The sequence below is a fragment of the Mesocricetus auratus genome, unplaced genomic scaffold (assembly GCF_017639785.1).
Source record: "Mesocricetus auratus isolate SY011 unplaced genomic scaffold, BCM_Maur_2.0 Super-Scaffold_100011, whole genome shotgun sequence".
NCBI classification, from domain to species: Eukaryota; Metazoa; Chordata; class Mammalia; order Rodentia; family Cricetidae; genus Mesocricetus; species Mesocricetus auratus.
Genome location: NW_024429195.1, coordinates 70,345,450 through 70,360,499, shown reverse-complemented (window position 1 = coordinate 70,360,499; position 15,050 = coordinate 70,345,450). Strand labels below are relative to the sequence as shown.

At 38.8% G+C, this 15,050-nt stretch overlaps 1 protein-coding gene across 2 annotated transcripts in view; it reads left to right on the top strand.

Annotated features, from left to right (window-relative positions):
• Positions 1-15,050, top strand: part of Ccer1 (coiled-coil glutamate rich protein 1) — a 75,511-nt gene continuing 60,461 nt past the window's right edge. For both annotated transcript variants that reach the window (XM_005068024.4, XM_040754993.1), the window contains exons 1-2: positions 1-1,794; positions 2,275-2,415. In XM_005068024.4, coding sequence (XP_005068081.1) covers positions 503-1,711 — 1,209 coding nt within the window. In that variant the 5' untranslated portion in view covers positions 1-502 and the 3' untranslated portion in view covers positions 1,712-1,794; positions 2,275-2,415. The remainder of the gene's footprint in view (positions 1,795-2,274; positions 2,416-15,050) is intronic.

Below are 15,050 nucleotides of genomic sequence, written 5' to 3'. Positions count from 1 at the left end.
ACCAAGGACGCAGTGGGCACGCGGGGTGGGGGAGGAGGCCCAGCCTCTATTTAAAGGTTACCACTGCCCATGCCCATTCAGTCCGGCCAGGACGGCGACGGTGAAGCACCTGGGTTGAGAGGGAGGAGCAAGGTAACACGCCACCCCTGCCTCTCCCGTCCCCAGCCCGCGCCTCAGCTGAGGTGGGTGTGTGTGGGATCCGGGAGTGGCTCTCACAGCTCATCGCCCACCAACACCTTCCTCCGCCACCATCCTTACCCCACCCAAACCACCTGGGCAAGACAACCCAGGTGCGAAACACAGTGATTCTGAAAGAAGAGCTAGCGAGTGGAGAAGAAAGAGCGAGATCCTTGTGAAGACAGAAGACGAGGTCACAGGCACGAGCACGTGGTCCTAGGTACTCCAAATGAGGAGGCTCTTCTGACTGGGCATCAGATCTGGCCAAAGTGACAACTCCTAGGGCACTACCACTAAGACCTCTCCTCGTGGAGATCCCTGAACCATGACCCAGACGGTCAACGAAAGGGAGGATCCCCTCAATCTGGGCGGCGGCGGTTGGGCATCCTCCATCCCATTGCGCAGCTGGTCCTCCTACCATCGAAGGCAGAGGGGCTCTCAGATGTTCAAGCGGCGATACCGCGATGGCCCCAAAGCTGAGTATGAGGCTACCAGGAAACAACCCAAGCAACAGCACAGCCCCGGCCCTTGGTTCCAACCACCCAGACGGCCCTGTTGGGCCTTGTACTCCAATTGGGGGCGCTGCGGAGGGCCCTGGCGCCCACCTCTGATGGCATTCCAGAGTCCCTTGTGCCCAGCGCAGATGATCCAGGCCTATGGTCTGCTCCCGCTCTGCCTTTGCTGCTGCTGCTGCTGCTGGTGCTGGCCCTGCAATCCCTGTTGGGAAAGACCCCAGGGCAGAAAGAAGCGCTGGGGCCGCAGGGGCCGTGGCCTGCGCCGCCACCCTCGTCGCTCCTTCCCGAGGAACCCACCTATAGACCTGAGCAAGCTGCTGCGGCCGGTTAACCTTTCAGGGTGGCGGGCGCCTGGGATGAGAGCGCCACGGAACACCACCCAGTTCATCATGAACCAGGTGTATGAAGACATGAGGCAGCAAGAGAAGCTGGAGCGCCAGCAGGCGGCTTTGAGAGCACAGCAAGCCCAGGCAGGCGGCACCACCCAGGGAGGCTCCACTGCCAATGAGGCGCCTCACAGCGGCGTCGAAGAAGACTCGCGGTTGCCGGAAGATCTGTTTGGCTTCATGCAGGATCCCTCTCTAATCTTCAGTCCTGCTCCAGTGCAGCAAATCCAGTCTCCCACGCCGCAGCGGGTAGAGGAGGAGGAGAAAAATGATGATGATGACGATGATGATGAGTGTGACCAGGTTTGTGATGAAAAGGAGGAGAGCGAGGAGGAGGAAGAAGAGAGAGAGACAGAGGATGAAGATGTGGATGAGGAAGTCGAAGAGGCTGACAATGGGGAAGAAGGAGAAGAGAATCAAGAGGAGGAGGAGATGTTGGAAGAGGAGGGGCTGCAGGAGGGAGAGCAGAGAGAGGAAGACAAATTCTTGCCTCTGGGAATGCCTTTGTCTGTCCTAGTAGGGGACGAAGAAGAGAGAGAGAACTTTATAAACTATGATTATTTAAACCAAGAACAAATAATTCCCAGTGTGCCAGAGGCAGATCTGTTTATGGTACCGGACATTAGCCAATAGTCATCAGGAAAAGAACTGAGAAATGAAATAGAACTGATTTGAGGCTAATATGAATTAACAACTTATTAAATACAAATTCAAAAGTGAGTTCCATTAATAAACATCAGTGTAAACACCTCTGTTGGCCACTATAAAATATTTAAACATTGGTGTGTTTGTGTATGACTATGGGTGGGGGAGGGGAAGATTTCAGATATATTTTACTGGAAATGATTAAAGGCCACATATTTTATTACTACAGTTTGAATATTTTTATTTGCTGTCTCCATTTTCAGACAATTGAGACTTGGTCGTTCAAACTTTTTGCAATGGCAAGAAAACATTTAAATTTACACGGTAGCTTAATGATCTTGCAATAAAGTTTTTTTTATTGTCACGTGTTAAGAAGCATTCATGGCAGCCACTGACTATTTCCTAGTGCTCATGTCACCGAGGGCGCTTTGAACAGTCTTTTTCTCCGGTGTAGATTTTCCACCTTCAGAGTTCCCTTTTGAGGGCTGTATTTTGGTAAGCCAGTGTGCAGTCTGTTGTGGCCTTGCTCATTTATATTCCTTGTTCCACAGTGCTTTGGATCTTCCTCAGAAGAACATGAAGTTGCTTCTGTGGAACTGGTTGTCTGCCATGGCCTCAGCAATCCATAATCCATGCATGGAGAGGATTCCCCATGGTCAGAAGTCAACTTGCACATCTAGTTAAGATCCAAGGTAACTGCAAACAGCGGCACACGGCTTAGAATCTGGAGCCTTGTTCATGCTTATATTCCTTGCATACATTCAGAGGAAATAGAAACATAGTTTTGCAGATTGGATTAAAGAAACAATGACTGACTTTTGTGGGGGTGGAATACCTAATTTTGTTTCCCAGTTTGTCTTCTTTAAAAAGGAGAGTAAAAATGATGTATAAATATGGGCCCGTGTGAATAGTTTCTGATAATCTGTAAAGAATTACCTATGGAGGATACGTCATTTCAAATGGCAACCTTGGTTCCAACAGTTTTCAAAAGTAAAAACACATTTCCCCCTGGTTGGGTAAGTTCTGCTGACATCATTTGTCCAGAGTCATGCTAGATGAAGAATTTGATTACAATTTCAGAATTCCACCTTGTCAGCTAGGCTTCTTAACTTGAAACACTAAGTATTTGTTGGCTGATAGAAAAAATCCATGTTTTTTTGGATATTGATTTTTACTTGCAGCACTATTAAGCTATTAAGAATTAAAATTATTCAAAATGACCTCATTTGTATTTAAATATCACAAATTATGCAACTGTACTCATGTCCAACCGCATGAAGAAAAAAAAACTCTTTGAAAGATTCTAAAAATCACACCAAACATTACAAATTACATCAGTAAGTATTAAACATTGGATTGCAAGATAAGGAAGTATTACTCCCTGTATGATTCAGTTTTAAATGCCCTACCAAATTGGTTTATTGGCTATTAAACACCTTCCAACTGTAGTTATTATACATACATACATACATACATACATACATACATATAAATATGGAACAACCCTTTTCCTCTAATATTGGTCATTCTACACATCAAAACTCAAATGTGTTTCACTTCAAAACACCTGTGAAAAATCACTGTCAAATGCATATAGTTTTCTACTGAAGAAATCTATTTAGTTTTGAATGTGTTTACAGTCTTATACCTGGAATTCTCAATTTTCTCATAAGAGATGCTTCTTTTATATTTAAATTTCTATTTTTTTGTTATTTGTGAATTTTAGCATGCAATGTATTACGGTCATATCCATCCCACTGAATTTTCTTCCTTGGTTCTCTGACACATTATCTTAACATCTTCCCAACACTGTGACTTCTATAAAACCTAAATTCAGCACATTTTTTAAAAAATCACTATTAGGGATTGTCTTAGTCTTTGTCCTATTGCTACAAAGAGGCACTATGACCAAGGGAACTCTTATAAGATCATTTAAATTGGGGCTTTCTTACAGTTTCGGATACTTAGTTCATTATCATGACAAGGGAGCAAGATGGCAGGCATGGTAGGGCAAGATGCTAGGGAAGTAGTTGAGAGCTGAATCCTGATCTACAGGAGAAGGGGAGATAAAGAAAGAGAGACAGTGAGAGCGCCTAGGACTGTCATTGGTTTCTAAAACCTCAAAACCATGTCTGGTGACACACTTCCTCCAACAAGGGAACATCTAATTCTTCTAATCCTTTCCAATAGTGCCACTTCCTGGCGACTAAGTATTCAAATCTATGAGCCTACAGTGGGCGGGAGGCATTCTTATTCAGCCACCACGGTGATGTAAGTGATTCTTCAGGAGTTTGCATTATAATCTAGGGACTGTCATTTAATAGTTACTGGATTATTATTTTTGTTCACTAAACAATGTGAAAAATAATGGTACAATGATGATCCACCAAAACCCTTCCATCTGAAGGAACACATATGAAAGCTCAAATCTTAAAGAAGTCTTAGAATGAGGCTGGGACATTTACTGTGTGTTTGGGGGTGAGGAGATTGGAGTCTAAGCTTGCCAGCATCTGGGAGGAGCTTTGTGACACTGAGGAACTGAGAACTGACCTAAGTAGAAGAGTCTGGAGGAAGAAGCAGCCAATAAGAAGCAAAAGAGGTAGGCAGACATCATATTATCTACTTAATCATTGTGCATCTGTATCTTTTGAAAGACAAGAGCAAAACTTAATGAAAAAAAACTAGTTACTGATGACTGCCTACCTAAACTTGTTTTATAACCAGATACTTTGATGATGATCCTGTAAGCTAATATGTATGGACAATACATATTTGTATGCAATACTTCTGACTCACTTAGATTATCTGTGTGTGCTAAACAAAAACCAGCTGTTTCAGTACAAGCTGGAATGTAATGTGTGTATGCATGTATGTATGTGCTTTTATAACTGGCACTAAGATTTATCCATTACATTCTATAAAGACATGAGATATTACAGTGCATTAGTTTCCAAAATTAACATGGTATTTGAAAGAAGCATTTCAGTTAACACTCGTTAAATGGTTTATGAAAGTTATATGAAGACAACTGAACACATTAAAACAGTATATATGCATAATACATATGCTTATATAAAAAGGCTTAAATTAATACATACCCAAGGAGAATAGTCTTATTTTATTACTTATCTTTAATAAATACAACAAGCATTCACTCATGAGTTGCTGGAGACATGGCTTAGTGGTTAAGAGCACTGGCTGTTCTTCCAGAGGAGAAAACCTGAGTTTAATTCCCAGCCCTGACATGGCAGCTCACAACTGTGTCTCCTTCACACATAAAATGAATTTAAATAAACTATTTAAAATACTCATGAATTTATAGGTAATGTAAGTTTGCAATGTGAGAGAATCATTTGTGAATTAATTGTTGACAATTCTGTTTATGGGACACTTTTAAGAATTCTTTATAAAGATTCAATGAAAATACTGAATATCAATATCCAGCTTACATAGAAACATAAATTCATATTCTGAAACACATTTGAGTATATACAAGATCTTTGGCATACATTATCAATTTTAATCAACTAATGCTTTACTTACTAGTTACATATAAAGGAAAATTTAATGAGAAAATAGCTTCAACTTCCCAGTTGTACTCTCACAGATCAGAATTGTAGGTATTCCTTCTTACTAGAATATACTGTAGCCAATTTATAACTTTATCAGAAATATGTTTAGTAAAATATAGGCCATATAATTATATCACACACAGAGAGAGAGAGAGAGAGAGAGTGAGAGAGAGAGAGGAGAGAGAGAGATCCTACATCAAGAGACAGAAAGATAAATGGAAGAAGAAAGGAGAGAAGGAAGGAAAGGAGAAACGTATGGAGGAGAAAAATAAAACAGTTTAGAAACAACCTAAGTAATCTGTTTATTTTTTTGAATCATCAAGATACAGGAAAAAAGAGTCAGGGTATATTCCTCTAATTATATAATTTTGTATAGAGAAGTTAAGATTATTTTATTACTGGGAGAATGGAAGAAGGATTTGAGACCAATGTATTACTGAAACAAATTTCACTTACATATTTTTCTGCAAACTTATTTGTTTACTTCAGAATTTATTCAGTATTTAGAATGTAGACATTCATTTTTAATCACCATATACAGTTATATGTATGAACAGAGGCACACAGCATACTTCTTCCAACAGGAAGACTGAACATTGAGAAGGTTGTCCAAACAGACAGTCTAACCTCCAGGCTATAAAGAGCTACAGAATGTTACAGAGCAGCAATCTTCCATAACTAACTCTGATGATTTTGAACTTTTTCTCCTCTAAAGCATGTCAGTAATGAGAAAGGGCCGTTTCTTCATGGTAGATGATTGCTTCCATGAGTGAGTCTGTGTATACCATGAATTCATTTGTCACTTTGCTTTCCAATTATTCCCTTGTGACTATATTTTTTTCTATTTTTTAAATTTAAACTAGAAACAAGATTGTTTTATATGTCAATCCCAGTTCCCTCTCCTTCCCCTCCTCCCCTGTCCCCTACTAGACAACTATCCCATCCCATTTCCACTCCCCAGGGAGGGGGAGGCCATTCATGGGGTAATCTTCAAAGCCTGACATATCCTTTGGAGTGGGGCCTAAGCACTCCCCCGTGTGACTAGGCTGAGAGACCATCCCTCTATGTGGAATGGGCTCTCAAAGTCCATTTGTAAGCTAGAGGCCCCATAAGACTGTAAATTTTTACATAATGAATGACTAAATCAAAGGCTTACAAATGTTTGTGTCAAAAAGGCATAAGTTTAAGTCTCTGTCATCTCAGTTTATGTAAACCGCCCTCAGATATTTCCTACATGAAGGACACTTGCAGATGTATGCATTACCTGCTGAAAGGCATAGTCTTATTTCTATCAATGAGAAATCTTAGGGGTAGTAGACATGGCTCAGTCAATAAAGTACTTGCCTCACAAACATGAAGACCTGAGTTCTATTCCCAGTACCTATATAAAAAGCTGGATGGATAGATATACACATCTGAAACCCCAAGCCTGGAGAGGTAGAGACAGACAGACACCTGGAGGTCACGGCCAACTAGCCAGCTACTGATTAGTTCCGAATTCCTATGTAAGATAGCCTGTCTCAAACAAAAACAAGAGTTCTCTCTCTGTCTCTCTCTCTGTCTCTCTCTTTCTCTCTCTCTCTCTCTCTTTCTCTCTCTCTCTCTCTCTCTCTCTCTCTCACACACACACACACACACACACAAACCATCACAAACACATACAAAATAAATTCAGTGGAGCTTTGTACACCAATTTGCCCCAAATTTTCCCTACAGGAAAATACAAAAAAAAAGGTAATATATTTTAAATAAGATACGGATGTGAGGTATTGAAAATATCTTTTACAGACACTTCACAAACTATCTAGACCACTGCTTCTTATACATGTGTACATCATCCTGCTAGGTTTCTATATTCTGAAATTTTTATCTTTGACATTGCTTTTAAAATAGACTGTTCCAGATTTAAGACACTGATTCCAGGCTGCAAGAGTCATGTCTCACGACTTCAATGCTGAATTTCAAGTCAGCTTCATATTGATACTTCCCACTAAGCTAATGCTGAATACATTCATCGTTGTGATTTTAAGACTTATAATAAAACATTTCCTTTATAAGAAGAGAATCAGTAGGCAAGATGTAACACAAGCTGGATGAATACTATCGTTATTTTTATTTTCCAATCTTTTCAAATTCTACTGGATATATTTAATATCCAAGAGTAGTTAGTTTAAATACATTTGTAACATAATAATCAAGTTTTATACCACTTCTTACATATTTTAGACAGATATTAATTGGCATGTGTGAAGCTATTTGTGCTATTGATGTTGACATACTCTGACATTTTCATATGGCATTTGAAGTATTATTATGATTTATAATTCTTGCTTATGGATATATTTATATTTTTCATGTGTATTTAGTTTTATTAACTTAAAATTTTTGCCTATATAACTTACTATTTCTCAAAATACTTCAATTATATTGTATTAACATAGATATTGCTACCAAAGTAAGAAATTCAATACTCCATATGCAGTTAGGGGTTTTGTATTTTGTATTTTGTTAATTTCTTATTAGTGGTAGAATTTCCTTGAAATGGGAGATCATAATATGGACTGCCAAACTGAAGCTAAGATGCAGCCAAATGGCTCTCTGTGTTCTCTCTTTACATTCTGTAGTTTTTTCCAAAATCAGTATTCTTATTTTAAAAAGTAAACAAGATTTTAATAAAATCCTCTCTCCTGAAAAATGTTACGTGGTTTCAAACTACTTCCTGCACAAACATTTAAAGGAAAACACTGTTAATGGAACTGCCTTTTTTTCTCACCTATTGTCTTAAGTGCTCTGAGAGTAGAGGCAGACACCCACAGACAAACACTGAACTGAACTCCTGGAAGCCAGTGTCAGAAAGAGAGAACTGATGGGCAAAGGAGTTAAGACTGGGCTGGTTTAACCCACAGAAACAGTTGACCTGAACAAGCAGGAGCTCTTGGACTCCAGATCGATGGCTGTGTGGAAAGCATGGGACTGACCCAGACCCCCTGAATGTGGGTGTCAGTAAGGAGGCCTAGGTAATTTATGGGGCCCTGGGTGGCATTTACCCTTGGCATACAAATAGACTTTGAGTGCCCATGCCACTATATGGGAGGCTTTCTCAGATGGGACTCTTGGGGGAGGGCCTAGGCCCTGCTCTGGATGAAATGACAGTTACTGGAGATCCACCATGAAGACCTCACCCTCCTTGGGGATCAGACTGGAGATTGGGTGGGGGACTGAGTGACCTGGTGGGGAGGGTGGGGGAGGAGGGGAGGGAGAGGGAGCTGGGATTGACATGTGAAACAAGATTGTTTCTAACCTAAATAAAAAAAAAAAAGAAATGAAAAAAAAAATGTTCCCTAGCTCAGTAAACAGCTGCCACCTAGTGGCCATGGTATATGTGGCCTATGAATTTCAGTTGTTTTATTTACAATAGCCTTATTGAAAGGCATAGCACAGATTGGACTGGCTCATATTCTCTATGCATCAGTCACCACTAACTCGTAGCACAAAAGAAATTGTCATATTCTTATAATTGTGGATTTTCTAGTTTAATTTTAATAAACAGCTCATTCAGAAAAAAAACATAGCCCATTAATACACATAAAATATTGTAACTGTGCTGACAAGATGCATTATAATAATATATTTATTTAAATATATTGCTATGTGACTCCCTGGATTTTTTATCTACAAGGCTAAGATACAGAAGGAATATGGAAGTTTTAAAATCCTTAGATTTATTTGTATTTTAGATTTCTGTACAGATTTTTATGTAGTTACACTGTATCTAATTATATTTTATCTAAAGCATTCTCCAGGTGAATCTTCTGAATCCCTTCTGACATACAGGCCACTAATTATCATGTTTTTCACTAACAGAGTATTTTTTTCTTTTAATGGTGCCAGTAAGGAAGACAATTCATATGATTTATATGCTTAAATATAAAATCCAAATTGCTAAGATACGTAATGCTTAATACCTTAATCTTAAGAAATAAAAATAATAGTATGTGTTCCTCCTTTGACCTACTTTTAAGAGAAAGAAATATGTGCTGGCCACTCCTGGGACCTGAACATCATTTAATTCAATAATTGTGCCAGCCAATAATTAGGAAAACACCATACTAAGGAAAGGAACAAACCTGCTTGTTTGTTGATGGTGAGACAGAGTAATTGATATTTTTATTATGACCCTATTTCCTGCTCTCTTCAGCTGTTTAGGCAGTGTTAGGAGAACACATATGTGCCTGACATGGGATCTCTGTGTTTCCATGGTTCTTAGTGATGAATTCAGCACAGAGTCCCTTCAAGAGGAGCAGACACTAGTTCTCCATGATCTGCACATTACACTTCATGGATTTTTGTGAGCCCTATTCAGTTGTCTATGACTCTATTCCTTCTTGTAAAGTCTATAGAGCAGAAAGTGGATGATGGATCATCTATTTCCAGTGTTGAATTCTGTAATGATATCAATGTCAATGGAGCATAGAAAAATTAAAATAAATGTGTGAAACAAATGGTGATCATTAACTAGTTCTAACAGAAGAGCATAATGACTTACCCCAGTGCAAACTAAGTCCACTTGGATAGGATACAAAAACGCATGGAAAGGTAGGTGGTGGTGTCAACCACATCTCTGGCATTCCAAAGGCTCTTGCCTTAGTATGGTCCTTGCAAATAAACATATTTTCATGGAAATAAAATTTATAACTCTAAGGAGAAATTAATGGCTCCACAATCATTTTTTGAAATGATCCTTTTATTTTAAAACAATCTTTTCTCATTTTACATACTAATCCCAGTTCCTACTCCTCCCGCTATTCTTGCCTTTCCCCCAACCCACCCCATCCACTCCTCAGAGAGAGCAAGGCTTCCCATGGGGAGTCAAAGAAGTCTGGCACATCGCATTGAGGCAGAACCAAGGTCCTCCCCATGTATATCTAGACTGAGCAAGGTATCCCTCCAAGGACAATGGGCTTCAAAAAACCAGTTCAAGCACTAGGGATTATTCCTGATCCCACTGCCCATAACCTCACAATCCTAATGACTAATGACCACAGAATAATCATGCAAATGGCCCTCTCTGAAAATGCTCAGAGCGACACTCCTCCTTCCCAGAATGCATTCCAAAAGGCATGCTGGTGTTAATGTGCCTGGTGTAGAACGTTCAGCCAACACTTACATTATTCTATGTTCACTTTATCAAACTCTTAACATTGGGTGAAACTTTATACTACTTATAGATTCTTAGTTCACTAATGAAAACACTCAAGGTAGAAACTACAGAAAGACTTGCCTTGGCTATATGGCTCCTAGATGTCAGTTTGGAAGACACTGCTCTGTTTGCTAACATCATTAGTCCCACTCCAAAGTGGAGAGGACATGAATAAAATGTTAGTCATTTCAGATTATTCAAGTATGCAGTTTTCATTCAATATTAAAAGCCACTGTGCATTTTTGGTCATACTGCATGTTGTAATGCTCTCTTTGCAAAGTGCTGAGTCTCTGTACTTGAAGTCCAAAGGTTTTATGATAAATTATTTATAGGATGAGATATTTTAAAAAGAGAAAAAAAAGAGAAGAGTGCAAAATTTTCATGGCGCATCATTAAGAGAGGTTTCCTGGCCCTGTTTCCCTTTCTTCTAAGGTGAAAGTAGAGTGATCGCTCTAATTGAGAAGTCCTTAATTCTCTAAATTAAGAATTAGCCATCACTAATGGAAGTGGATGAAAACATAGAATTGCTGGCTACCAGAGAAAATGACCTGTACGTCATCTCTAGAAAAAATAAATAAAATCCAACATTAAAAATAAACATTGTGGGCCGGGCAGTGTTGGCACACGCCTTTAATCCCAGCACTCGGGAGGCAGAGGCAGGTGGATCTCTGTGAGTTTGAGACCAGTCTGGTCTACAAGAGCTAGTTCCAGGACAGCCTCCAAAGTCACAGAGAAACCCTGTCTTGAAACACCAAAAGTTAATTAATTAATTAAAAATAAAAATAAGCACTGTGTTATCAGGAGGTCAGGAAAAGATATAGCATGATGGAGTCAAAGAGTATCAACTGAGAAAGTTTGGCTGGGGAAAGAATTAAAAATTAGAGAGGGAAGAATTAAAATTGAAAAAACAAAACACAGATTTAACCTGAAAAATAACTTAGTTATAACATGGAATAATGTTCCATTCCTCCTAGTTCACCGAGGTTTCCAATCAGACCAAATATCAGGATGAAGCCAGAAACAGAGCTTTAACTTTAGTCAGACTTTAAAACTATTCTTCAAAGTAGCTTCTAGTCAATAGTACATCTATGTTCTATCTTAAATGTCTTAGCCTGAGTCTTGCTAACAATAATATAGGTTAAAGTAAGCTTTTTGTTATCACACATTTACACACACCCATATAGATTCCATGCATGGGGGGGGAGAAAAGTAGACAGTTAATAGTTAAGCCCAATACATATATCACCTTGGAATAGACTGCTAAGGCCAGAAAATTTGCTGATAGAAGCAAGGAGAACCCTATAGAAAATGAAACACAAAATTTGATAAGAATTCAGATGTAATAATATAAAATAATATAAAATGGAACAAAGGGGCTGGAAGGTTTAGGTAATATACACAAGACAGATTAATTTTAAGATTCTGCTAAAATCCTTGGAGCCAAGTTTCCAAATGCAGAGTTTTTTGTTTGTCTTTTTAAATATAAGGCATACTTTTGCTGCATCTTCTTGTATCTTGCACACTGATAATCTGTGCTTCCTGGACCCAACAAATCCAAGGCTATAAATTCATCCTCATTTATCCAATGATGTTTTCTATTCTGAAGCACAATTAACCACTATTACCTATAAATATATGTTTGCACCACTTTCAAGCATGTGCTATTTATTCACATATGTATGTGTAATTTAACACAATGGATGCTTACCATTGGTCTATTATCACATCTTGTTTGGCTATGAAAATTACTGAAGTGGCAATTATTGCCGGAAAGATAGATACTCAGAGTAATTCATATCTTATTGGAATTATAGTCTTCTACACTAGATTCACTCCTTAAATAACTGTCATTGTGTAGGAAAGTCATATCTTTTATAAGGTTACTTATTTTATAAATAAATACTTAAAACAAAGGTCACAGCGAACTTAGAGACCTATGTGTTAATTAATCTGCACAATATGTTACATTTCTCTACCAAACGATTAATTTATAGTTTATGGATATTGCCAGGATTATGTCCAGAACATTTTAGCAATAGTTTTATGAACAGCACTTTCCTAGAACAATGACCAATGGTTAAACTAATAAATATAGGCTCCGTGTCATGTGTTTACCATTTATTCAGTAGGAAAGATCTTTGGGAAGGATGTGGTTCTCTCACAGTATGCAATGTAAACAAATGAGAGTGAGCATGCCACTCGAAATTCTCTTTCAAATAATCCTTGCAGCTTTGTTTCCCTCTTTTAGACTTTTGTCTACACAATTATTCTATACAATACACTGAACATTAATATGTTTAATATCAACCGATTAGAAGGTATCTATTAGTAGGAGTTTTGTGGACATAAAATGAAAGAATGTACAATACATATATTCCCAAAAGATTCCTACAAACAATGGTTAGGGGCCTTAGAAAAATCAACCTACTTTTTTTTACATACTGCTTTTGTTCTTTTAAAATTCCACACATATATACAAAGCATGTTTATCATATCTGTCTACTACTACTGCCTTCCAACTTCCCCTATTGCCTCCAAGTCTGGCCTCCTCCCAACTTCATGTCCATTTTTGTTGTTAATAACTTTGAATTCAATTAGTACTTCCCAGATGTGAATGAGTGTGTGGCTATCCACAAGGTATGAGCTTATCAATATTCACATCCTTGAAGAAGTGTGACTTTCCTTCTCATAGGTGCCAGCAACTGCCCACAGCTCCTCTGCCAGGAGAGAGGTTTTGGAGGCATCTTACACACCCAATTTGGAATTTTAGGTTGCTTGACACTATGTATATTGTCATAACTTTATGTGTTCAACAGTTATGTCGTGTCCAAAAGTCAACATTTCCAAACTTGTTTTTATCTTTTTTCTGGAATCTTTCCTGAGTCTTGGATGATAAGATGTTGATACAGATGATCCTTCCACACCCGAGCACTCACAATTACTTATACTTAGCACTTTGACCATTTAGTCTCTGTATCAACCACATCAAGAAGCTTCTGTAACCAAAGTTGAGTGTCATACAAATCTATGGGTAGAAAGAAGCCAGTTTGACAGCATGACCACTTAGCAAAAACAACAAAAGCAGGCTTCCCACTAGGATCTACGACCTTTCTAGTCATGATCTTTTGATAGGATTGTAGATCTAGGCATGAAATTCCTCCAGTGAAACAGACCTCATAGCCAATCACAAAGCAGTTATTATCACCATAACCAATGTGCCATCCTTACACCAGTGGACACATCTTTCCCATAAGTCATTACTGGAGCAGGTAGGGTCCAGCATTAGGCAACACTATTTGTGTCTGTTTGCTTCAAGCAGTCCACACAGCACCTTCTGTCATTATGTAAGTTAGCCATCAGTGAAAATATTTTCTGTTCAGCTTCATGCTAATTTCTGACCTGAATTCAAAGTGAGTGGGGTCTTCTGTAATAGGGTCTTATCACTTAGTTATGGTAGGCAAACAATTGCCTGTGTTGTTTGGGTGCCTCTGGGAGCCTCTACGATCAAATTGTAGAGAGTTATCCTGTGTCTGGCTCTGAGATTTTCATATAATGTCCCATGTCTTCTAGGAGCATCTCTGTCTAACCTTGCAAGACATTCTGTTCAAACTCTTGCATTTAATATTTTTGTTAGATTACAAACCAATAGATTTCTGTATGTTTTCATCTGTACCTAGGTTAGACTAAGCCATCCTAATCTATCTTTTCCCTCTAGTTACCTTTAAGACTCCTTTTTCCTTTCATGCCACTCATGTTCTAATAGTCTCCCCTAATTAGTTTTTCCCATTGGGTGAGAAGATAATAGATTCCATTTCTTCATACACCTTTTATTTTGTCAAAGCCTTTCCAACCGCTTCATTCTCCAATCCCTACCATGTTTGATTTTTTTTTGTTCTGAGTGTTCTACTTCTCTTTCATTTTATTTAATTTTCCTATTTCCTCCCCCTTAGTAACTCTCTACCCATGATGGCCCATTTCTAGTTTCCTGGCTGCAACATGTCCTCCACTTCAAATACATGAAAGATCTGAAACTACGATCCACATGCGAGAGACCATGAGATGTTTGTCTTTAGGGACCTGGGTAACCCCACTCAGTATAATTTTTTTCATTTATCTACATTCCATCTTTTTTACATTTGAGTAATATTCCATTGCCTATAGGTACAGCATTTTTCTTATCTATTCATCTGTTGATGGACAATTTGTTGATGGACAAAATGTCTGTAAATAAACATCTTGGTTGATTCCATCTCCTAGCTGTTGTGAACAGAGCCATAAAGGACATGTCGATGTAACTTCAGTGGGTTAGAAAGTTCTGTGGTGTATGCCCAGGTGTGCTATAGCTAGACCATATACTCTATAATTCTTGAACTGATGAAAATTCTTAATCTCAGGGTGGTGGAGATGGCTCAGGCCATAAAGTGCTTACTGCATAAGCATGAAGACCCGAGCTCAGACTTCCCATTCCTATGTAAAAAGTCATGCATGGTGCATGGTCAGAAACTGATGTTTCAGAATGCAGATGCAGTGATTCTTGGAGCTCCCTGGCCAGCTA